The sequence below is a fragment of the Chionomys nivalis genome, chromosome 1 (genome assembly GCF_950005125.1).
Source record: "Chionomys nivalis chromosome 1, mChiNiv1.1, whole genome shotgun sequence".
Lineage (NCBI taxonomy): Eukaryota > Metazoa > Chordata > Mammalia > Rodentia > Cricetidae > Chionomys > Chionomys nivalis.
In genome coordinates, this window is record NC_080086.1 from 166,324,134 (window position 1) to 166,349,140 (window position 25,007).

The window sequence follows — 25,007 nt, forward strand, 5'->3', positions numbered from 1 at the left end:
AGGAGAATAGCCATCAGAGATTCCCTGTAAACAGCTCTTGCTTTGACTGTCATTGCAAAGGAAAATGGGGGGGTGGGGCTAGGAGAATATGTCCCAACATTAAGACATATATTTTATTGAAAATGTTGCCAGGAAATTCTGGCTTTCCAGTTTTATGAGTTCCAAATTTTACCAACAATTGCAGCACTGGGAGTATTATAACTGTTAAGTGGTTCAGTTTTTTTTTTTTTCTTTTGTAAAAGTTGGCAGCCTTGCCTGTCCTCACCTGGGCAACAGTAGTTGGAATGCATAAAAAGCAGCTAGAGCCTTCTTTAAATCACATGCATTCCCCAATTGGTCAAATTGTACATTGCTAATTCTGTCGCTACAACATGGTGTGCTGTATCTGGAATAGCAGCACATAGTAAAGCTTGAAGGTTGAGTGAATCAATGTTGGCTGTTAGAGAAAAGGCATTCTGGGCCTGGTGGTGCAGACCTGCCTTCCCAGCTACTCAGAAGGATGAAGCAAGAAGATTGCAAATTCAATGCCCGGCTGGGCTTCAGGGCAATGGTGCCCCATCAGACTAAAATAGAAAGGTATTTAATGTATTGCTGTGGCGGGTCTAATCCTGATCCCATTGCAGCAAAGTAATAGGGAGAATTCTGAGTGCATTGTCTGGCTGTGAAATCCATTTTTATGTTGCAAACTTCAATGCAAATGTATTTGATCTAGGGAGAGTATGTGGCAAAATAATAAGGATGTACTCACGTTCCTTAGAGGAGATGGTGGTATTTCACGGGTTAAAAAGTAGAAAGTTCTGATGATAGGTACAAGGAGTTATAGGCAATTCTCATGAGCTCAGTAGAAAGGCAGAGTAGCTAGAAAGAGGGTGTCCAGCAGCCTACACCATGAGATGCTTTCTATACCACATCTGTATTTGGGGTTTTCTTAATTATTTAGTCCTTGAAGACATTTAGAGATATTTTAAATGGAGAAAGAGATAATTTGGCACATAGGATCCTAACTATCTAAACATTCTGCATGTACAGACTCCCAGACATTTATAAGTGGATCTAGCCAAAAGAGACAAGAGAATGTCTGAGCAAGACAAAGTGTGGGACCCTTACATGCAGAAGGCTCATGGCTTCTTCTCAGCTTACCAAGTAGGTTGGGGACAGTGGACAGGCACTCCAGGGGACTGGTAAGGATAACCTTCAAAAACCAAAGCAGAGGGGCTGGAACGGTAGCTTTTGGTTAAGAGCTCAGACTGCTAGAAGACTAATTTCCATGCCCAGTGCCCACACAGTGGCTCACAGCCTTCTGTAACTCCAGTCCTAGGGGATTCAAAAATCATCCAGCCTCTGTGGGCACTACATGTTTGTAGCATACAGACATATATTCAAGAAAATACTCATGCACATAAAATAAGTAAAAACGTTTCAATTATGTAAATAAAGAATAAAATCAGAACAGAGATAATGTCTTCCATAACAGTTTGCTTCCAGGCATTACGAGAAGCAAAATGTTAGAGACTTTTTGTGACGAAGCTGCTTCAGTATCATTTAAAACTAGATGGTGATAACTTCTGCCTGCATGCAGAATCTGGAATGCTGTTTGGTCAATACAGAGAGAGAGAAAGAGACAGAGAGTGACACACACACAGAGACACAGAGACAGAGAGAGCAAAAGAGAGAGAGAGAGGGAGAGAGAGGGAGAGAGAGGGAGAGAGAGAGAGAGAGAGAGAGAGAGAGAGAGAGAGAGAGAGAGAGAGAGAGAGAGATTGCAGGAATGTGCAAAACGTGGAGGCTCTGTGCACAGCCTGTCTTATCCCCCCTGGGAGCAGCCCTGTGCCAGTAGCAGGTGCTCTGTGTCATGGGTTTTTGTAAGTCACCTCTCTTTAATCCAGTTGCCAGATCATCCCCGAGGACCTCATTGTGGCAGGATGGTACTGGCTCTCATCAGTTTGATAAATGGAGTAAGAATACGGCCTAGGGAGGATAATGTCCAAACGAAAACAAGTGACCATCCATACAAGGGATGCTAGTTCTACCAACTGATAGTGCTCTCTTCCCAAGGGCTAAGTTCTTTAGTTGGAGTTATTAATAACCCTTTAGAGAATTCTGGGGCAGCACCCATACTATGAGAAAAGCAAGCACAGTTCACTGGGGTCCAAAACAGTTATCTCTCGTTCTCTGAAAGGGAACAAAAGCCAGCACTAAGTCAGCTGTCAGTTCATGCTTCCGAGAGCTACACCCTTGGGAGCCCCAATACCTTGGGATTTCTACCACATCACTGGACATAGCAACAGGATGCTCAGGCAACAGAAGGGAATGTAGGAATGACCACTCAGAATCAGGGCTAATTCCGACCATCCTTCAAGGGCCATAACTGTGTTAAATGTGACTTCTTTGTCTCTGCCTGTGCCATGAAGTATTTCTGCTACAAATCAGAGCTGGGAGGAAGCCTTCAAGCTGCTTCTTTCATCCTTCCCTCCCCTCAGTGTTAGCGAGGAGCCAGCTCACTGCTAGCCTAGTTCTACCCTTTGTCTCCACAGAGAAGGGACGATCCCTCAGGGCATGTGGATGAAGCAATGCTGTGGGAGTAGGGAGGCCTTCAGGCACCACAATGTAGTTGGTCCCCACCCATCCTTCTGTTTGCCTGTGTTCTCAGAGTCCAGAGTTTCCTATGCTAAGACCTGTTTCAAAGTTCTGGCGACCTTCCCTCCTCCCTCGTACTTGACCCCACAAAAACCTGCTAGTCCAGCTGCCGCTTCCTCAGGCTTCCTCAGACTTTACCCTAACTCTGGTTTTCTCTGTTACTTTGCCTTTGGGAGTCATTGCAGCAAATGGATATAGAGAATGAATAGCCAGTCATTTTCAAAACAATTCCAAAATAACTGTCCCTGCATCCCAGTGATGCATGTTTAGGGTGGGGACACATTCGGGTGTGTGAGTCACTCCTGGAAATAGGAAGAAGGGGCTTAGAGAGCGGGACTCCTGGTGAGAAACTTGCGACACTTGAGCCCACAATTTTGAAGAGAGTGAGAGAAAGCTATCTGTATAAGAGAGAGAGACCCCAATTTGAAACTAGGGAGATGGAGACTAGACTGTGCTTCTCTCTTTCTGAGTTTCTGATTTCTCACGCAATGCCACGCAGTACACACTCCACACTTCACACCACGTAGTACATACTGTGCCCTCAAGGCCACCACAGTGTTCCAGCTGGTACCTAGCCTTGCCTTCCTTTCCCTCTCTTGGTGGCAGTCAGTCTCATTCCCGCCTCGTGTTCCTAGAAAGTGCTGGGCAAGTATTCTGAGCATCTCTCATAGGAGAATGGAGCTAAGTTCTTCACAATGCTGGGCAAACAGCCCATTTCTTCTTAGAGAATCTGTGGGCACTTTGCTGGCCTACCGTCGTTATTATTCTTGGGTCTTTAACATATTTTCTCACAAAGATCCTCTATCTTTTGTGGATGGTTTTGGTATATGATGGAGAGGCCGCCGCATTCTTGAACATAGAAGGACTGGGGAGAGGTAGTGGCTTCTCAGATCAGGATTCCCACTCCAGTGGACATAGTCTCCTAAGGAGAGGGTGGGACAGGAAGCTTCAGTTCCCTAGGAGAACTCTTTAGGAACAGAACCAAAACTTAACAGTTTTACCTATTATTTTTTTTCTCTGTATTTTACAACTGGGTTCCGAGTCTTTACCGGATGAGGCTTTCTCAATTACTGGACACCCAGCATAGATATGAAGCATCCTCCTCAAGACTGTATGAGATGACTGACCTTTCTTAGAAGCTTCAAGTACTAATCCCGACGGCCTCAGTTGGCCTTCACAGACCAGAGCTTCATGGTTTTATGATGTGTGGTTTTAAAAACTCCTCAAGGACCAGTGAGGTAGTTCACTGGGTCATAGCACAAGCTGCCAAGCCTGAGGACTTGAATTTTATCACTGGAACCCACAAGGTACAAGGAGGAAACCAACTCCCCCAAGCTGTCTTCTGCTTCTATGTGTATGCAGCAACCTCCCATCAACCCAAATAAATGTAATACAATTTAAAAATAAGCTATATATTCCCAAAATGGAAATGGATTTTATCTAAACCTGAACTCTTAGTTAGGGCTTCCCAAGCGCTTCTGAAGGCTGCCACCCTGGTTCCTGTGGGCGTGTCTCCTTTGGTTGGATCTTTTCTGTTTCATTTTTCCCCTTTTAAGAAGACAAATGTTTTTCTTTTGCAAAGATTGATTCTTGCAGTAAGTCCTCACGGATTTAAAATGCTCGCATGCTGTCTGGTGGTCAGGTTTCCATATTGAATAAGCAGGTAAACCTAACTCTGCCTCTTTCTTTTATCTATTGCTTCCTGTGCTGAAGGCCCATTTTTCTCCATTGCTCCTCATCCCTTCACTTTGAAGAAACTCCTTTCTCATTTTGTTTACATTGCTGGAAAAGAACGGTAGGTGGCAGTAACATTTCAACTCAAAGGGCGTAGGGCCCGCTACAAACAGGGATGGTATTCAGCAGGAAAAAGCAGATTGTACAAACTAAGGGTGAAATTGCTATTTAAAAAAAAAAAAACAAAAAAAAAAAAAACAAAAAAAAAACCCTAATATATGTCAACACAATAATCTATTTTAAAAATAAACACTGTATTTCAAACACAGCTCCCACAGGGGTCATCCTTGGGCGTATTTGCACAGTCTTAAAGATGAAGTTGTAATGAGAAGGGAAACAAAGGAGTGGATATTCACTTCAGATGAAGGGCTCATCAGGGTTTGTGACGCGCAGCTTGGGACTTTTGCCTCCATGACAATGCCCATCTCTGTGCTCCCCACCCCACTGCCCTCTTCTGGGCCCTTCCCCTGAGTTGGGAGTGAATGTTACCTTTGAGGCCCTCTGGCTGTCCCTGAAGGGGTTTGTGACCACTTGAATAGAGTGTGCTTGTCTCTCTCCTTTCAATGCCACTTTGTGTGGTGCTTAGCTTTCATCCTTGCTCTCCTTCTCCACTGCTCTTTTATGGTCTATGCTTTGTCCATTGTCTCAGAGAAATGAGATAATTAGACGGAACAAAAGCCAACAAAGACACAAAGATGGGTTTATGTAGTTGACGGAGATTCTCAATGCAAAAAAAAAAAATTTTTTTTGGTCCCATTTTCCTTAATTATAGATGCTCTGGGACCAGAGTGAAGGTGGCAAAGTTTGCCCTTGGATTCACTGCCTGACTGTTTCTCACCAAGTCCTCGCTGTGATCTCAAGAAGTGTTGTGCTCTAGGGATTGATGGAAGAAGCTCAAGCAAGGAAAGCTGTTTGCCTTGAGATAAGAATCTACAGTCCACTTTCAAAGCACATTAAAAAACACCTACGTTTCCTGGGTTTAAGTGGAGATCCTTGCCCCGGCTCTGAACACTGCTGGGTGTCTGTACAGCACCCTTACACAGGGTACCAGGAAAACAAAGATGGCGTTTCCCTAGCAGTAAAACGGAGCTTGAAAATGTGCCTGGAAGGAGTGTCCCGTGGGGAATTGGTTTCCATATGAGACTTCTTAGGTGTCTCACTGGGAGCCAGAATACTCTCTTAAGCGTGACACTGAGTAACCATGCCCAGATATGCCTGAAAATTTGCCATGGGAACAGAGTGTTCCTATGTGGTAGCTTTACTACAAAAAAATTGCATTCTACCAAAATATGAGGAGTATAGATTAAAAGAGGCCAGGAAGTTCTGAGGGGCTGTAGTCGGGAAAAAGAAGAAGAAAAAAATGGGTTGGGCAAGAAAATGCAAAGTTGATAAGGCAGACAAGAAGCTTCTCCATGTATGTATGCATGTATGTATGTATGTATGTATGTATGCATGTATGTATTGGTTTTTTGGGATAGGGATTCTCTGTGTAGCAGTCCTGGCTGTCCTGGAAATCGCAGAGATCTGTCTGCCCTCCGTCTCCTGAGTGATGGGAATAAAGACGTTCACTGAATAGGATGTGTGATCGCCCCAGTCCTATAGAAATGACTTTGTTAGCTATAGTCCTCACCTGGAAGAAGAGCAAAGGCATCACAAGAAAGGAACATTAGTAAAATTCATGCACACAATAGCTCTCGGTACATGGGCATGTGTGCTGTTTTATTTTCTGCTTTATTCCCCAATGGGGTTCTTACCACTAAGACTGGTTAATTTACTCACAGTGTGCTGAGCAGTGTGAAGAGGCAGTACAGGCACCAGCTCACCTAGAGTGGCTGCTGTATTTTTGTTATAATTTTGCCATACTGGACAAGTCTGTGTCTATAAATATCCCAGAGTTCTTCTACCTTATCTACTGTCTATTGTCTTAGAAGAATATCTCAGTATTGTCAGAATATCATTTCCACTCTGTGTCTCAGACTAGGCTTTCATACCTATCTTGCATGTTTTTTTTAAGCTCCTCTCAGTGTGGTGGCCCCATCATTCTGATGGTCTCCCAGCATTGTGATGGTTAAGTATGTATCTTGGGAATTCTGGGAAGGAAGATAAGCATTATTTTGTAGATAAATTCTTTTTAAAAAGTTAAAGAATGTGTAGGTAGGATCTTAGCATTCACCCATTCTGTCCTCTTTGACATCCAGTTTCTAAGGAAGGAAATGATGCAGATAGCCTGAGGAAGGACCAAGGAGAAAAACTATGGATACTATTAAATGAAAGCCATGAGATAAGAAGAAAGTGGAACACTGTGTTGAGGCTTAAAAAAAGAATTAAGATAGTGTCGTTAAAATGTAGAATTTTTATAAATCTTACAGATTTAGAGCAACTCGTGGGAGCTACCACAAATGCACATCTCCAAAGCCTGTTGCAAAGCATTATGCAAGGTTAAAAGACTAGAGTAGCCATGACATCTATGACTTCAGCTCTGAGTTCACTGATGGGCAGTGATGAAATGGCACAGGAGGTACCACACGTTTTAAGAACATGTCCCTTCATGTTTAACGCGCTTTTGCTGTTACATCTTGTCGCTTTGCTCGTAGGAAATTGGACATGAAGTTTTCAGTGTCCTTTGGCCTATGGCTGACCTACATGAAAGGCAGGAGGTTGTGAATGGAAATTGTGGATAGATGGCAGTTTGAGAATGGTCTTTAATCTTGTGCCTTATGACTGTCAGAGTCTAGATACAGTACTGTCCAATACAGGAACCCATGGTCAGTATATGCCTCAGGTCTCATTCCCTCAGATTCTTATAGTGTAAAATAATTGTATAGAATTTAGTATAATGATACATCACAAAAGCATATAGTTTAGTGGTTCTCAACCTGTGGGTCACAACCCCCTTGGGAGTGTAATGACCCTTTCACAGGGTCACATATCAAATACCTTGCATATCAGATATTTACACTATGATTCATAACAATTCATACCAAAATTGCAGTTATAAAGTAGCAAAGAAATACTTTTGTGGTTGGGAGTCACCACAACATGAAGAACTGTATTAAAGGATCTCAGCATTAGGAAGATTGAGAAGCACTAATATAGTTAGATAATTTCATATATTCACACTCCCCTGGTGAAAACCTTGATTTAAGAGAATAAATGCAGTCCATGAGAAGTCTAGAGATGTCTGGTGGCACATGCCTTTAATTCTAGCACTTGGGAGGCAGAGGCAGGGGATCTCTGTGAGTTCAAAGCCAGCTTAGTCTAGAGTTAATTCTAGGACAGCCAGGGCTACATAGAGAAACCCTGTCTCAAAAAAATAAATAAATAAATAAAATAAAAAACCAAAAAACCAAAAAAGAACAAAACCAAAAGTATAGAAATATTACCTACAGCCTTCAACACAGATTTGCCTTTGTTTTTTTTGTTTGTTTGTTTGTTTGTTTTTGTGATTGCTTGGAGAATTCAAACATCTTTTGTTTTAGGATCCCTAGTCTTTGTTAGTTTAAATATAAAGTAAAATAGAAAGATATACCAGTTAATGGCATGATCCTCTACCTAAAACAGTGCTGTTTCTCTGGATCTTCTCTGACATGGCTAGAGGCACTAACCAACAGAAATTGTTCTGATCCTATGGTTCTTGCAATTATTCTGGGTCTTCTTCTGCAGTGTCCCTGAGTCTTTATTATAGGAGTTGCGTTGTTGACCCTTCAGTATAAGAGTTGCATTATAGATGAACTCAGTGGGGCTGTGCACTGCATGGTTACTTATTCTTTGTACTTGACCAATTGTGGATCATGTTCTTTACTCAGGATCCCTCCAAACAGCCTGGTAACCTTTATAGATATGGGTTATGGCCTTATGAACTGATATTCCAGTCAAGAGCCTGCAAGGGTTCTCTCCCTCCATTCTTGCCATCATTATTATTATTTGAATGTTTTGATGATGATGACCACTCTAACAGGAGTAAGATCTTATGGTTATAGATGGAAGTTTCTGTCCCACCTGGTCTTACAGTCATTCAGCAACAAAGAAATACACAGAGGCTTATATTAATTATAAACTGTCCTATTAGCTAAGGCTTATTATTAATTATCTCTTACAACTTAAATTAATCCATAATTCTTGTCTATGTTAGCCACATGGCTTGATACCTTTTCTCAGTGCAGCTTTTTTATCTTACTTCCTCCGCATTTGGGTGGCGACTGCAGACTGAGCCTTTCCTCTTCCCAGAATTCTCTTAGTCTGGTTGCCCTGCCTATACTTCCTGCCAGGCTACTGGCCAATCAGCATTTTATTAAACCAATATGAGTCACAAATCTTTACAGTGTGCAAGAGCATTTTACACAGCATATGGTTTTGGCTTTGGGCTTCCATTTTCTGGATGACATGATTCTGGGCAGTTTGTTTGTTTCTGTCATTTGTGTCTTTTGGGAAATGTCGGTTGTGATTTTTTGCTTGATCGATTTTTTTTTGCTATCATTTTTCATTATACATTGCATATTTTATCCCTGCCGATTGCTTCCTTTGCTGTGCAGGAATCTTTTCGGTGTGATAGAATTGCATTTGTCTGACTTTGTTTCTGTTTCTATTGCTTTCAAGGTCTATCTAGAAAATGTTGTTCATGCCACTGTCGTGACACTTTTATTAATTGTTTTCTAGTAATTTTGTGATTTGGGGACCTTATATTTATACAAGTCTTTAATCTTTATTGTTCTTTTTAAATACATTTTTAATTAAGCACATACTAGTTGTACATTTATGGAAAACTGAGTTGACTCTGTATATAAGGAAATAATCTGATTTCATTCTTTTACATGCAGATTTCTGGTTCTCCTAGAGTCACTTGCTGAAGGCTCATTTTCTTATTGGGTGTTCTTGGTGCCTTTGTAGCAAACCAGTGAGGTGAACTATGTGTCTTTACTTATGATCTTTATTCTTATTCTATTCCATTTCTGGGTTGGTACATCTGTTTATGTAGAGATTACATGCTATTTTGGTTACTATATCTTTGTAATGTGTTTTTTCTCCTTAAATTTATTTTTATACATTTAAATTAAAGTAGAATTATATCACTTAACCCTATCCCTTTCATCCCTCAACACTTCCCAGTCCCTCCCTTCATGTTAAATGGATAGCTTCTTTTTTATTACTATTGTTACAAGTATATGTGTATATATGAAAAAAATATATAAATACAACTTGTTTATTTTTGTTGTTTGTGTGTATATGGTTTCAGGGCAGACCAGTTTGTGTTAAATAACTGAAGGTGGATGCTAAAAAGAAATCCCTCACTAGTTCAGAATGGAGTTTAATAAAGGGTTATTTATTTAGAAACTCACAAATCGCAGTGCTCTGTATGAACAGGGAACGGGAACCAAATCCAGCAGCTGGAAGAGGTAGCATGTCTATTGGTATTGCTATTGGTTCAGTCTTGCATGCAGCCATGTCAAGGAGAAAGTAGTATATTTTAAAGTCAGGTAGTGTGATACCTCCAGATTTGTTCATTTTGCTCAAGATTGTCTTGCTTTCCTGAGGTCCTTTTTGAGTCTATATTAATTTTAAGATAGTATTTACAATATATGTAAAGATGACTTTGTTTTTGTATTTAATAAGTAGCTCATCTTGTATTGCCATGAATATGGCATGCCTTTCTGTGTGTTGTGCCTTCTTCACTTTCTTCTATTAATTTTGTATAAAAACACTTTTCTGTAGAAATCCCTCTTTTCTAGAGAATAAACTGAGCCCCCAAGACATCTAGAGATATTGCCTAAAAGTGCCTTCAATGCATTTTTACTTTTTACTTAAATCCCAGCACTCGGGAGGAAGAGACAGGCAGATCTCAGTGAGTTCGAGGCCAGCCTAGTCTCCAGAGTGCATTCCAGGACAGGCTCCAAAACACCCTGTCTCGAAACAAACAAAAAAGAATCCAAACATCTTTTATTCTGGGATCCTTATGTCTGCACTAATTTAAGTATAAATAAAAATAAAAAATTACCAATAAAATAGTGGAGCACTTTTTAAAGTGTTTTATGCTTTGACATTTTATATTATTTACCTTTTATGCTACTTTTCTCTTTACCATGGCAACAGGTAGACTTTTCTCTCTATCGAATGCACTAGTTAAAGGCCAGGTAATCCTGTGCTCACTTCTGTCTGCATGGGTTTCCTGGTCATTACATTCCTTTCTGCAATTCTCAAAGGACTCTGTTTCCCTCCCAACTCGCTGCTCTATTCACCTTTTCCATTTTCGATGTCATGCAGATTGAGTAACCATTCGTAACTTCATGCCCTCATCTCTTCTGTATGTTCCTATTGGCATTTGGATTTTTTGTGGGTCTGTGGTGGCTTTTTGATTACTTGTGATATTTTTCACTGGGTAAATTCTTTCCAGAACTCTGGCTTGGGGTAGATCATTGCAGGATGCTTGACTTTGGGTTGTTCGTTTACAGATGCTTTTGGATCAGCACTCTCTTCTGGAGTATGCTCCAACATCTCAAGACCACGCCATCTCAGCTTAGAGCGGGGCTTTCTGCCCTGGCTTTGTGGTATATGATGTTACTGAGTGTGTTTACAGCTTTTTATAATCATGACTGTCCTCCTGAAATGTAGTCCAGCTTTTACTCTATTTGGTGACTCTTCTTTGCATATGGTGCTTTAACTTATAAACATCTAGATTATTAAAAGATGTTTTTATTGGTTTCTATCTTCCTCATTATTTTTCATGGATTTCGAAGAGAATCAAAAAACAGACACTTTTACTCTTCATTTCTGACGTGGGAGTGAAACAGTAACCCCTGAGTTTATCTATTCTCCTTAGGTTAGTCAAAAATAGAAACCAGAGCATGTGACTTTCAAACATTATTTTTTTTTTTTGGTATGTACTTTGGAAAGTCAATTCCAGACAGTTGAAAATAGATTTATGAGCTCCATATGGAATGGCCCCAACTCCCCCAGCCATGGGTTTGTCATGTCTGTACATTTCAGCGGTACTGAGTTATTTATGTTTCTGATAGTATCTATGAGATTTCAGTTGTGGCTGTTTTATGTACCTATCGCTTCTGTCTAGAATTTTTCTCTCACTTACTTAATGAGCTCTTATTGGTTCACTAAAGCTGGGTCAAGATGCTGTTTCATTCTTAGGGACGTGACTCTCTGCATTGTTAGCCTTTTACTTCTTACATTTTGTTTTATTGTTATACTTTTCACTATGGTGTAAGCATTTAATTTTCTGTAATTTGGCACTATGTTATAAGCAAGTTTTTATTCTTCAGTAGATTATGACTTTGCCAATACTGTCCTGTGTTTCTTCATGACTTCATGAGGGACAAACATTTGGGGACATGACTCACTCATTACATAGATTGCATATTAAAAGACTTTAGCATAAATGATAACAATTTAGGTTTACGGAAACAGAATAATAATTTAAGTATAGTCTTTGACTTCTTATTTTGGTTTTGCTGGAGTCTTTTTTTTCCCCAATTCCCTGAATTTGAATGGAATAAGAATGTAAATAGTGCAAAGCAAGCAATAAAACACATCCAAACCATATCTATTCTGTAGATCATCATAAAGACTAGTGATTAGCAAAGTATAGAGAGGGAATCTACATCATTGCGTTAGTAAGTGTTAGTAACAGTTCACATCGTGAGGCAGCTTCTAGATCTGAGACTGTCTACATGGATGAAAATTAAGCAAGTTCAGGCCCATGGCTCTCAAGCATGGTGTGAGAGTGAGGAGAGAGGGTTCCTGTGTGTCTCCGCTGTCAGGGTTGGCTGTCAGAAAGACAATCCTTCCCTGGGATTTAGCCTCTAGGCTAAAAATAACTGCATATCCCACTCATGCGGGATGTTTCTTCTCTCCTGAGCTGAGTTCCGTGAAACCTTGTATGCCCATTTCCAGACTAAATGAATGGCGTGCCTGTCTCTGAAGGTTAATCTAGTGATGTTTGCACTGAAAGGTGAAATGCCGGGTGAAGGTTGAAATAGTCCATATGTCTTCAGATTCCACAAGTCCTGGGGTGTGGGAGACGTTCAGCCACAGAGATTCGACATGACTAATCCTTGCAAAACACTCTGAGACGGATAGTTCGTCCTCGCCGCCTGGACGTACTTTAGAATGCATCCCTGTGGGACTTTGATGGAGCCATCTGGACTTTTTCAGATTTAGTATTAAATGCTCTGCAGGAAAGACTGTGCCTCAGGGGCTCCCACCTGGGACATGCAAGAGGCCATGGGCATGAATTTCTCTTTGTTCTCATTCTCTATCAGAAATTAATTGTAAATACATTTTTGCTTAGTTTTCATAAACAAAATCAAAAGTGAAGATGTTCCTTTGTTGCTGGCTCACTTCTCATGCCTTGGGCATCTTTATTCGTGCATATTATTTCCAATCTATGTGCTTTAGAATCATCTTTTAATTCCATAATTACCTTCTGTTCATCACACCCCCACTTATTTTTCCCCTACTAAAGTAGATATGGGTATCCCTATTGTTGGATGTCTTGGGCATCTTTTGGCTTTGAGGGTGCTCATTCCAAAGCTCCCTTTCTCCTAGATAGCTCTGAAGCCAACAATTCTTAAGATCAGTTGAAGGTAAGAGGATCAATCATGTTTGAAGAGCCTTAAAATGTACCAGATTCTGAACGTCAGCCTGATGGTACCGAAATCCATTCAATTCAACAAATGGGACCAGAGTCCTGCTTTTTCTGAGTATGATGTGTTTCTACATTGCCAGGAGGTAATTACCTACAAGGACCAGTGTGTAGACAGCACAAAATCTGGGAAACTTTAAGAGGCACATAAATCAGCTCCAACAGGGGATGCTGGCTGTTTCTTGGGGTAGTGATTTGTCAATTTCTGCTCATCATTCATCTGGTTCATTTGCTTCTTGGACACTCATTTTTTTCCCCCGCCAAGTCATGGGACTCTCTCTTTCATGTGCAAAATTCTACTTGAAAAGGCCCATGAGGCTGAAACAGGTTAGCACTTTGCACTAATGGGTGTGTACATTTTCTTTCCATTACTACTGTGTGTGCAACCGTTGCTGTGTACTCGCATAATAAAAGGTTATATTGCTCATCAGTAGATCGAGGAAAGCAGTTGTGTCCTCCAGTTGTTTAACATTGCTTCAACAACTGGTCCATTCCTCTAATGTTTCTCTCTCCTGGCTCATGAGTATCAGTGATAGGTTACCTAGCTACATTCGCCAACATCTTACTTGCCATGGGTTGCCACCCTAATGACTGTGATGGGCCAGCTATGAAGAGAAAAGTATACAGCATATCTAGAGGAAGCATGTTTGTTGCAGCCCTGTGCCACCATGCCTAGGTTGCTGACATTATAGTAACCCATAATACTCAACCGATTGAGATAAAGTGGAAATTGTAGGAACTAGAATATGCCTTTTTAACAAGTACATTCATTACATCACCTACTTAAGTTTCTTCTTAACTGACCCTTTTTTAAGATTTAGTTTTTATTTTATGTGTTTGAGTGTTTTGCCTGTGTGTGTGTGTGTGTGTGTGTGTGTGCCATGTGTGTGCCTGGTACCCATGGAGGCCAGAAGGTGTCAGATAATCTGGTACCATGTTTAAGGATGACTGTGAGTCACCGTGTGGATATTGGGTACCAAACCTAGGTTCTCTGCAGGAATAGCACGTGCTCTTTACCACTGAACCATCTATCTCTCCAGCTGCACCTTAACTGAATTTCACTGTAATTTTTGTAAAATTATTTATATGCACTGTTATTATTATCATTCATAAAATACCATGTTTCTATTATCTTTTTTAGGTCACCAGTCTCTTCAGAAGATCATGGTAAGAAGATGTCATTTTTATCCTAAATTATGCAGTCAAAATTTGTCTCTGGTCCTTATTCCTTACTGTCAGAGCAGAAAATTATTAAGAAAGTCTCTAAGATGTTGACTCTGTAGTTTTTCTAGTGTGAAATGTCTAACACTTGTAAAAACTTGATCCACAGAAACTGGGTTTGTTATTTGGTATTCTTTCCAAATCAGTTGTAACCATTTTGGAAATAATATCTTTATTTAATATCTTCTGTCTGGTTCTGCTCAACCGTCACAAATGTTGTATAAATTTTTAGGTAAGCATGTATTTTCTATGAACGTGATTTTCACCTCTAAAATGAGGTGTTACAGGAGATATCTTCCAAGTCCTTTCCAGATGGTGAGGCCGCATCTCTGCACCGCCATTGGCAGAGTGCTCTGAGTCTGAAACGGAGCTGCTCGGCCAGTGAGCGAGCTGGTACTCAGTCAGGGTGAGTTGTTCTTATTTTAAGAGGCAGCCGCTTCACTCAAAGGACCAAATATCTAATTATGTCATCTCTAACCTCTGCTCACTTATTCCAGCAGTCACTCAAAATTGTTTGTCGGGTGGCTGCAGTGGTTCATCATACCGTAGAATGATACTTCACAATATCGGCATTCAGGTTTCGCTGAGGGCTTGTTGATGTGGCTCTTTCTTGGACCTTTGAGATTATTCCATAAACATAATCCACACCATAAACCACGTTCCGGTTTACTGAGTGTACATAGCATCTTTTCACATATAGGACGGACACTTTGCAACAGATCAAGTATTGTGTTTGGATTTTGATATTGTATTTTACCAAGGTCTGGTAGGCTCTAAGGATGGACTCTTCATCTCCCTCTGCCGTTACTGGTTTAGCCTCCACTTTTCCCATTCCCCTGTCAATAACCTGCATTCCAGGCATATGACTCTATCCAGTTTCTGGATCCCCCACCTTTTAAAAAATTTATTTATTTTTTGCATCTCCTGATTTCATTATTGCTGTTCCCTCGAAGGAAATGGCTCTTCCTTTCTGTCACATAGATGGTTTCTGCTCACTTTTATTATACCTTTAATGAAAGCTTTCTGATCCACCGACTGTGACATATGTCTTCCTAAGCGTGACACACGATTCTGATGCTTAGCTAGCTCTTCAGACTGAATTTCTTTGATATCGTGTCCAACGAAAAGAAAACATTTAAAAATGTATTTATTAAGTGAATGAATTAAGGAAATGGAGAGGGAGTTTCAGGCCACCTCTCCTGCTGCTACCTTATGAAATCTGTCCTAATATTGGAACAATGTTGTGTCATGTTCTCTGAAGAACTGTAGGGAAAATTATGCTTGAGACCCATTAAGTCCGAATTAGGTAATCAACCACCTAATGGTAAACTGTTATTGCATGCTATTTTGCTGATTGTTGCTGGTATGAATAGGATTTTGATTGTATATTTATAAGTCCTTCAGCTTCCATGTCCAAATGATAAATTAGAAATGTGTGTTTGCCTTTATTGTGAACTATTTTTACCCTTAATAACCTTTGGCTGCTTTTGTCTTCCTGTCTCTAAGAGTACATCCTCTATTCACAGGGGGCGGAAGATTCAAAGTTAAAGTTCTGCAAAAGTTAAAGTTCTAGGACTTTTTTAGGGATTAGGAGGGGTCTCTAAGGATATGTCAGCATCCTTTGAAGATCTGAAAGGTGGCCCCTGACCAAATAACTTGCTCCTGGTATTTTAACAACGATTAAATGTGATTAGTTGAGGAACTACTGTGCAAATTTAGATGAGTATTCTATTTTGGTGAATTCAAAAATACATTATATATTTATGCCTCTTAGTCTCCTGCACCTTCTAAAAACAGTTTAAACATGCGTGCTGATTTACCTGTGCTGCCTAACTGTTCATCATCAACTAGTCTGCGCATCCTTAGGGAATCACTATATTTCTTTATTACTATGATTTTCTATCTAGCACACGCTTTATGTTTCCTTACCTTTATATATTTTAGGAATTAATATTTTCTGTGGCCGTCATAAAGCATCAGTGCCACACCGCCACTCTAGAATGACATTGCAATGCACCCCTAAGAGGTGAATCAGGCTTTTCCAGTTTATTCTGAAAGAACTGAGACACATTGGCAAATGGATTATGAAGCCAGACTATAAAAGCCTGTGCCTCTCAGTGATCTCTTTTGTTCCCTTTCCACCCGCAATCCCATTTCCTTCAGTACCAGCTGCTCCCTTCAGCTATTTCTGAAACAAAATTCATTCTTGGAGAAATCTAACTTAGAAAGTCCGCTAGCTCTGCTGCTTCCCATCCTTCAGGTTCTCTTCAGAGATCACTTGGGTGCAGCAACCCCACTCTTTCTCTCTGAATCTGTGCATTGGGGCTCTTCGTATCTGATCTACGTGTCTTCTGCAGAAATGACCCTCCGGTATGTTACAGGCACTCAAATACTGTGTTGTTGTGTTCTTCCATGCAGACAGTGTGAAAGGAGATGTGGCTTGGCTGATGCCTGCTCCACATAGCATGGAGGTTAGGTGTGTTGGCATGTGCACACAATCCCAGCTACTCAGGAGACAGAGGCAGGAAAGTTACTATGTGGGGGGCCCAGCACAGGAAATTTAATGAGTTTTCTTATTAAAACAAATAAAGAAAGAAACCAAGAAAAGCTTAAAAATATAATGGCCATCAAAGATGAATCTGCCTCTTTTGACTTTCTCTATAAACATCAACTTTTCACTAGAAACCTCTATTTTTACATCAGACTGAGAAAGAACAAAATGCTTAATACATAATTTGCCTTGTAGTCCCCAAGGAATGAATGGGTTCAGAATTGGGTGAGTGTTCATATAAGATTGCCGACACCAGGCATAGGTAGCACATATGTTATTTTTATGTTCATAACATAGTATTAGGATCTCTGAGAGAAGATAAAATGTATTGAGCACTTACTCAGAACTTTAACTGCATTATCCTATTTCATTGTTAATAGGTAACAGCCTACAAGGCATGCGTCATCCTAACTTTATAGCCGGGGAAACAAGTCTTTAAATAACTGCCTTGATATCACACGGCTACTAAGTGGTAGAGTTAATTTAAACCCAGATTCTATATCCAAACTTTGCTTTTTTTTTTTTTTTTACTTCAGCACATTGCTGGGAAAACAAAGAAATGATTGTCAGCATTAAGGTAAATTGACTGAATTATTGAGAGGGGAGGAAAGTTCCTTCTGCCTAACAAGAGTTTATTTACTGCTGTGTAAGTAATTTCTTTTTAATGACAAAGGAAAACTGAATAAAAAATAACAACTTCTCCCTCCTGCTAGGAATGATTTGTCCCAGGAGAAAAAGTGAAATACCGATGTCACATTTTCTCATAATTAGTTAGCTGAGTGAAACCGAGGCTTCAGGGAAGCCTGCCATGTGAGTCCCAGGGGGAGCATTAGGTTTTAATGCAACATCTGGAAGCTGGAATCCCACTCCGTCAGAAGATAAGCTTGGCAGTGATTGATGGCCCTCTCCGCTGAGTTTCCCTCCATTTAGTGTGTTCACACTTCATCATTCCAGCGACTGGAGTCACCTCCTCCAGCCCAGGCAGCTTCTCGAGCTCTCAGCTCTTGGGTCCTTTCTTGCTCCTTGCACGTTAATTTTCCAAGCCTCTCAGACTGCTGTTCCTTAGAGCCGCCACTTACATGAGCATCCTGAAGGGCATTTTCCAGTAAACGTCCCATCCTGGTGCAGAGTGGGAGAGAATCTTTGCCATCTATACATCTGGCAGAGGATTAATATCCAGAATATATAAAGAGCTAAAAAGGTTGTCAAGGAATTGTTAAAAGAAAGAAATGACTCAGAGAATTCACAAAAGAAGAAAAAGAAAAGGTATACCATAAAAGGCTTCACTAGACACTTAAAGAACATCAATAACTACTAGATTCCTCAACAGCCTCTGAGTGGCCACCCTGTTACAGTTACACACACAAACACACACACACACGCACACACACACGCACGCACGCACGCATGCACAACCCCTGTAGTCTCACGTTTCTGTTGCCATAGTAAATACCTGACAAGAATGGCCGTGACCAATCTGGAAAATGTAGTGACTATGGTCACAAGCATCAAGTCTGTGGGTCAGACTTGGAGTTGACTCTTTGAGATATCAAAATCATTTTTTTTCATTTTTCATTTTATTTTTTTAAAACGATTTATTTTATTTTACATACCAAACCCAGTTCCTTCTCACTCCCCTCCCTCTGCTCCCTCTACTTTCCCCTACCCCACCCCCATTCACTCATCAGAGAGGGTGAGTCCTCCTATGGGAAAGGGCAAAAGACAAGATCGCCTGAGTAAGTTGGGAGTGTGGAGTGGGGAGGGGAGAAGAATGGAGGGAGGAGAACATGAGATATCAAAATCTTGTTAACTTATTTTGGGGGGCTTTGCTTTTTGTTTTCAATCTTACATTTATTGTGTGCGTGTGTGTGTATGTGTGTGCACTCACGTACATGTACATATCTGCATGCTTCAAGGTACAAGTGGAGGCCAGAGACCAATTGCAGGAGTCAGCTCTTCTCTGCTACTCTGGGGGTAGCAGGGATTGGACTCAGGTTGTCAGGCTGGACCACAGGTGTCTCTGCCTGCTGGACCATCTCATCAGTTCTTAACTCACCTTTCTTTTCCTTGTATGTGTGGTATTGTGAGTAAAGGTAGGGCCTCTATGCATCCCAGGCAAGTACCCAATCACAGACTGTATTCCCTGCCCTGTTTTTAGGTCCTATTTTGCCCGGTTTGGCCTTGAACGGACTCAATAGCCCAAGCAGGCATGGAACTGCGTCCTCCTATCTCAGCCTCCTGAGCAACTGGGATTCCAAGAAAGTACTATTAGACTTGATCCTTTTTCTAACATGAATATAAACATACATTTGCATACTATAATAGTTATTATATATAAAATCTAGCTACTTACTTCAAATAATAGCTAAACAACCACTGTGAGCCATTCCCCAGCTCGAAAAGTGAAACGTACAACTTGAGATCTTCAGGCTGCCTGCCTTTCTGACTACGTGAACCTCCCTACCTTTCAGAGGAATCGCATTTTCCTCCTCGTCAGTCATGCCATTTCTTTTTTTTTTTTTTTTGGTTTTTCGAGACAGGGTTTCTCTGTGGTTTTGGAGCCTGTCCTGGAACTAGCTCTGTAGACCAGGCTGGTCTCGAACTCACAGAGATCCACCTGCCTCTGCCTCCCGAGTGCTGGGAATAAAGGCGTGCGCCACCATCGCCCGGCTGTGCCATTTCTTTTTTATTTTACTTCATGTATGCATACCCCACATGTGAATTTATGTGTGATTGTATGTACATCCATGTGTATGTGTGGAATACAGTTTTGCCTATTTTAAATCTCTACAAGATAAAGCACGCTGTATATTTTTCTGTGATTTGGTTTGAACCTTTGCATTTTTTAAAATGTTTTATTTGCTCTTTGAAATTTTCATACATTTATACAATGAGTTTTGAGCTTAGCTACTCACCACTACCTCCTTCCAACTCTTCCTGGTGCTACCACTGTTCCCCTCCCAACTTCGTGTCCTCTTTCTTTATATTGTTATTAATATTATTAATAATCCTGAGTGCAATTAGTGCTGGCCATTGGTGTGTGGGTGTGTAACCATCCCGTGAGATATGAATAAAGGGAACAGCCATGCTCTCTTTTCCTTAGAAGGAGCCACCAACTGACAAGAGATTCTCCGCTAAAGGGTTAAGGGTGGAGTTTTGGAATCTGGCTGGATGTTGTGCAGATTTTGTATAGGTAACCACAGCTACTGTGAGCTATTACGTGCAACCCCCACATGGTCTCCAGAAGACCACGTTTCCAAGCTTTGCTTCCCATCCTCCAGCTCTTACACTCTTTCCGCCCCTTCTTCCGCAATGTCTCCCGAGGCTTAGCTAGAAGGAAGAAGGTTGATAGAGAAAATCCATCCACACTGAGCACTCATGGTCACTCATCGTCAGCACCTTGACTCTATCTACCACTACCCTCTGCAAAAGAAGCTTCTCTCACCAAAGTTGAGAGCAACCCAATCTGTGAGTAAAAACATGAATATGTAGACGGTATGACCCCTTAACAAGACAGTGATGACAAATTACCCCCTAGGGTCTGATAATCTCCCAGCATGGGTTTTGTGAATTTAATCAGATTGCCGGGCGATGGTGGCACACGCCTTTAATCCCAGCACTCGGGAGGCAGAGGCAGGCGGATCTCTGTGAGTTTGAGACCAGCCTGCTCTACAGAGCTAGTTTCAGGACAGGCTCCAAAGCCACAGAGAAACCCTGTCTTGAAAAATCAAAAAAAAAAAAAAATTAATCAGATTGCATACACTTTTGTGATTCATTTTTAATGAGTGTCGTATTTATCTTGTTTATTTGTCATGTGGTTTAGTGTTCTACTATATGAGTACATAGTAGTTTATGAGTATAATCTGCCATTGATAAATGCTTATACAGAGTTTTGATTTTGGAAAATACTACCACTATGGATGTTCTTTTCCACAACTCTACTTGTGTTCTTGTGTAAGAATTCTTCTAATGTTTAAGACCCTTGATGGCAATGGCATAGTTAGGGGCTAAGTTGTACACATCTTCAGCTTTTCAGGTAGGTGGAGAAAATGGTCATTCAAGCGTGTACTCTCAGCTTCAGTGGGGAAGAGCTTCCTTTCATCCACCCAGTTGATGTTTGAAATTAATGGATTGGAAAATATTTGCCAGCAAGATGTTAGTGTGACCTTGTATCTTATATATTGTGCTCAGGTTTTACACGTTGGTGGAGCATCTTTTCGTGTAGTTACAGGCCTCTCGTGTTTGTTCGTCTATGAAATGCTTAATTTTGTTATTGACCCAACTGCTCTTCCTTTGGATTGTCTGTTTTTATTTTAATGATTTCACAAACATAGTTCTGAATATTGTGAGTACATTTTTCTTCTCTCTGTTGTAAATTTTCTTCAGCTTGTGAGTTATATTTTGAAACTCCTTTGGGTTTCATCCAATAGACAGATGTTCATTATTTTAAAATATTTCAAATTATTAGTATTTTCCTGTAGTTGATGTCTTTGGAATGTTTTAAAGAATTGTATAACACAAAGTTAAAATCCCTATTGCATTCTTACAAAAGCATAGCTGCGTTCTTTATTGATGTTGTGGTTTGATAAGAAATAAAGATGCACTTTTGCTTGGTTTTCCATTGCTTGAGAATACATATGAGCATATATGTGTTTTCATTGCTTGAGAATTCATATGAGCATATATGTGTTTTGATCCAACCCATCCCACTCTTCTCCAACTCCTCCAGGATCCTACCACCATATTTCTCTCAGACATTCATGTATTCATTTTAAAGCCCAGGGAGTACACTTAGTGCTATCAGGATATCCGTGTCCTTCTACTGGAGCATGGGCAGCCCATGGGGGGAGGAGTTTGTAGAACACCTATTTAATGTATTTTCTACGTCCTTCATTGGTTTATAAAGCCTGTTTTGTCTTCTTGTCTTGTCCCTTTTTATTTTAATTTACATTTTTTACCTGCTTTTTAAAAGTAGAATGACTTTTATTAGATAAAGATAGTTTAATTTACATAGCAAAACTGCAAGCATACATATGGTTTAAATACTACTTTAAAAAACTATGGAAAATTCAAAGAGAAAATTAAAAACAAGCCTATATAAATATTGGGTTGATAAGTTGACATAAAATTATATGAGCAAAAGATTATATATATCATAATAATCGAAGGACTTGGTTATTGTGTAATACTTTTCAGTCTATCACAGAGAAATTATCATTACTAACGTAAATCTTTTTTCTTTATTATTTTGTTGGATATTCCATGTGTGTGTACTATATTTACATCATTTTCATTCCTCCTTCTTCCCCAAATCCTCCCTCTTCCCTCCCATTCCCTCTCAAATTGATAACCTCTTCTTTCTTTAATTGTTATATATGTGTGTTTCTATGTGTATAAATACACACATTGTGTATATATATATATATATATATATGCACATATATAATATGAATACAACCTGCTGAGTCTATTTACTTTTATGTGCTTAAAGCTGACTGCTTAGGGTGAGATAACCTATCCAGTGGCTCATTCTTTGAGAAGACTGATTCTCTCTCTCTCAGCATCTGCCAGTTGCCTGTAGGTCTTCATGTAGAAGTAGGGCTTTTTGAGAGTCCCCTCATCCGTGTTGGCATGTCAGTGAGTGCTGTCATTCTGTGGGTCTTGTTTAGGTGCTGGATTGTTGAGATTTTATGGATGGAGAAGACATTGCAGCAGAGGGCCTAGTCCTCTGGCTCTTAAAAGTTTTCTGTTCTTTCTGCGATGCTCCCTTAGCCATAGGGGTTGTATCATAGATCTATCAATTGGGCTTGAACACTCCATGATCAGTTAGTTGTTCTCTGCATTTTGACTAGTTGTGGATGTTTTGCAACGGTCTACATATGTTGCAATGAGAAGTTTCTTTGGTGAAGCGTGAGAGCTAAACTCAACTGTGGCTATAAAGATAAGTATTAAGAATGCATGTGGCATTTATACTGGTTTGGGACCATAGCAGTCATAGGTTTTCTTGTAGGGGTCATGATCTCACCAGCCACAGGTAATTGGCTGCATTTACAGTATCAGGCATGGATTTCTTCATATTTAGTAAATCTCAAGTCTAATTAGATAACTGTTGGTTACTCACAAGAAATGAATGTCAATATTGTAATAGATTTTCTCATTTGTTTTATTGACCGGTATGTCTGTTATTTTTTAAAGGCTTATTTATATTATATACGTGAATATTTTGTCTTCATGTATTTATGCACACTATATGTGAGCCCGCTGCCTGTCAGAACACAAGAAAAGGCATCTGATCACATGGAACTGGAGTTACAGATACTTGTGAGTTGCCAGGAGGGTGCTGGGAACAGAACCTGGGTCCTCTGCACTCCTAAGTGCTGAGCCATCCCTGCAACCCCAGCATGATCTTCTACCCAAAGCACACTGTTTTAATTGTTCTGAAACTGTTACAGACCCTAAGGTTTGATAGAGGATAAACTCACAGATCTTTCCAGAGTGACTTTGTCACAGTGGCCTTTTTTTGGTTTATATAAAATTGAAAAGTAATTTTTCATACTCTGTATGCAGATTTCATGTCTGAGGAGTAATGGCTTGGCTCAGTAGTTAAGAGGGAGCGCTGCTCTTCCAGAGGACCTGAGCTAGGATCCCAGCCCCCATATCACCTGGATCACACTGCATGCAACTTCAGCTCCAGGAGACCCGACATCTTCTGGCTTCTACACACAGTCACCTGCACACAAGTCACAAGCACAGATAAAAATAAACCTTCAATTCTTTTTCATGAATATCACATGAGTCTCTAAATCATGATAGAGAAGAGCAATGTCTTAATGGCAAAAAGCCCTCAGCTCCTGGTTGTCTCTCTACATTTAATTGGCTATCTGTAGTATTTTATAGTTTTATCATCTTCAGTTTAGCCTATTTCTAGGTATTTTATACCATTAATGATGCTTCATGAATTGTGATTTTTAAAGTTGCAATTTCTTTCTTTTCTTTCCTTTTTTTAAATGCTGCCATACTGCAGTCCAGTTAACTTTTAAAAGCTTGTGTTTGCAAGATTCCTGTTAACCTTTAACATCATAGACTTTACCTGACTTTATCTCCTCGGTGGGGAGATAATGCTGCATAGGTAACGCAGTCAGTAAACACTGAACATTTCACGTTACTCTCTCCTCTCGTTAGAGTTTGCATGTACTTTTCTGTTCCTGTTCACGCTGATGCCTAACTGAATAGATGTCGGTACAGTCAGCACCATTGCTAATCTCGCGATGCTACGATGAATGCCATCTATAATTTCTACTAAGGTGACGCTTTAATGCTCCGTGACCTCAGTGTAGGTGGTGGCAATTGACTGTAGCTATTTTAAGTCTTTTTCAAATTTGACGTACAGTGAATTTCATTCAGTATCCTTTTCTTCGTCTTGTTTATTCTCCTTCACCTGTTAACATGATACAGCTCAGGAATTGGCTTTTCCAGTGGAAACCAGTATCACATTCACGAGAAGAACTCAAATTGATTATCGCATTTATCTCCTTTACATGGTACTAGGTCTCATTTGCTAATAATTTATTTGATGTCTGTGTTCCTGTGTATGACTGGCCTTTAATTTCTCTTTAATTTTTCTTTTTCCTTTTTGGTTTTTCAAGACAGGGTTTCGCTGTAGCTTTGGAACCTGTTCTGGAACTAGCTCTTGTAGACCAGGCTGGTCTCGAACTCACAGAGATCCGCCTGCCTCTGCCTCTTGAGTGCTGGGATTAAAGGCATGCGCCACCACTGCCTGGCTCTTTTCAATTTTTCTACTTCTGTTTATTAATGAAAGTATGTTACTCCTTGCTCCATCAAATGATGAAAAAATGCATTCTCTTCTTCTAACCTCTGAGATACTTCACCAAACCCTTTCCTACTTTCCCTCCTATTGGTATTTCACAGGCAAGGGCACTCAGACAAAGACCTCAAGATCCCAGGCATAGTTATGAAGGTTAGAGCAAGGATGCAGATTCAGGCAGTCAGGATCCAAAACTGGCCCTGCATCAGCCCTCTGTGCAGCGTCTCCACAGCATGCCATCCCTCCCGAGTTTGCATCAGCACCATTCTGTCTCCAAAATTGGGGTGCCAAAGTTCATGTTTGGTGGGAACTGATCTTTAAAGATGAAGACGTGCTCATTTTCAATTTACTTGACTGAAGAAAATCCTTTTCTCCCATCCTCGTACTTC

The 25,007-nt window shown here is 40.3% G+C and overlaps 1 protein-coding gene across 5 annotated transcripts in view; it reads left to right on the top strand.

Annotated features, from left to right (window-relative positions):
* Dgki (diacylglycerol kinase iota) overlaps positions 1 to 25,007 on the top strand; it is a 459,452-nt gene that overhangs the window by 391,350 nt on the left and 43,095 nt on the right. For all 5 annotated transcript variants that reach the window (XM_057763104.1, XM_057763127.1, XM_057763112.1 and 2 more), the window contains one exon: positions 14,163 to 14,188. In XM_057763104.1, the coding sequence (XP_057619087.1) occupies positions 14,163 to 14,188 (26 nt within the window). The remainder of the gene's footprint in view (positions 1 to 14,162; positions 14,189 to 25,007) is intronic.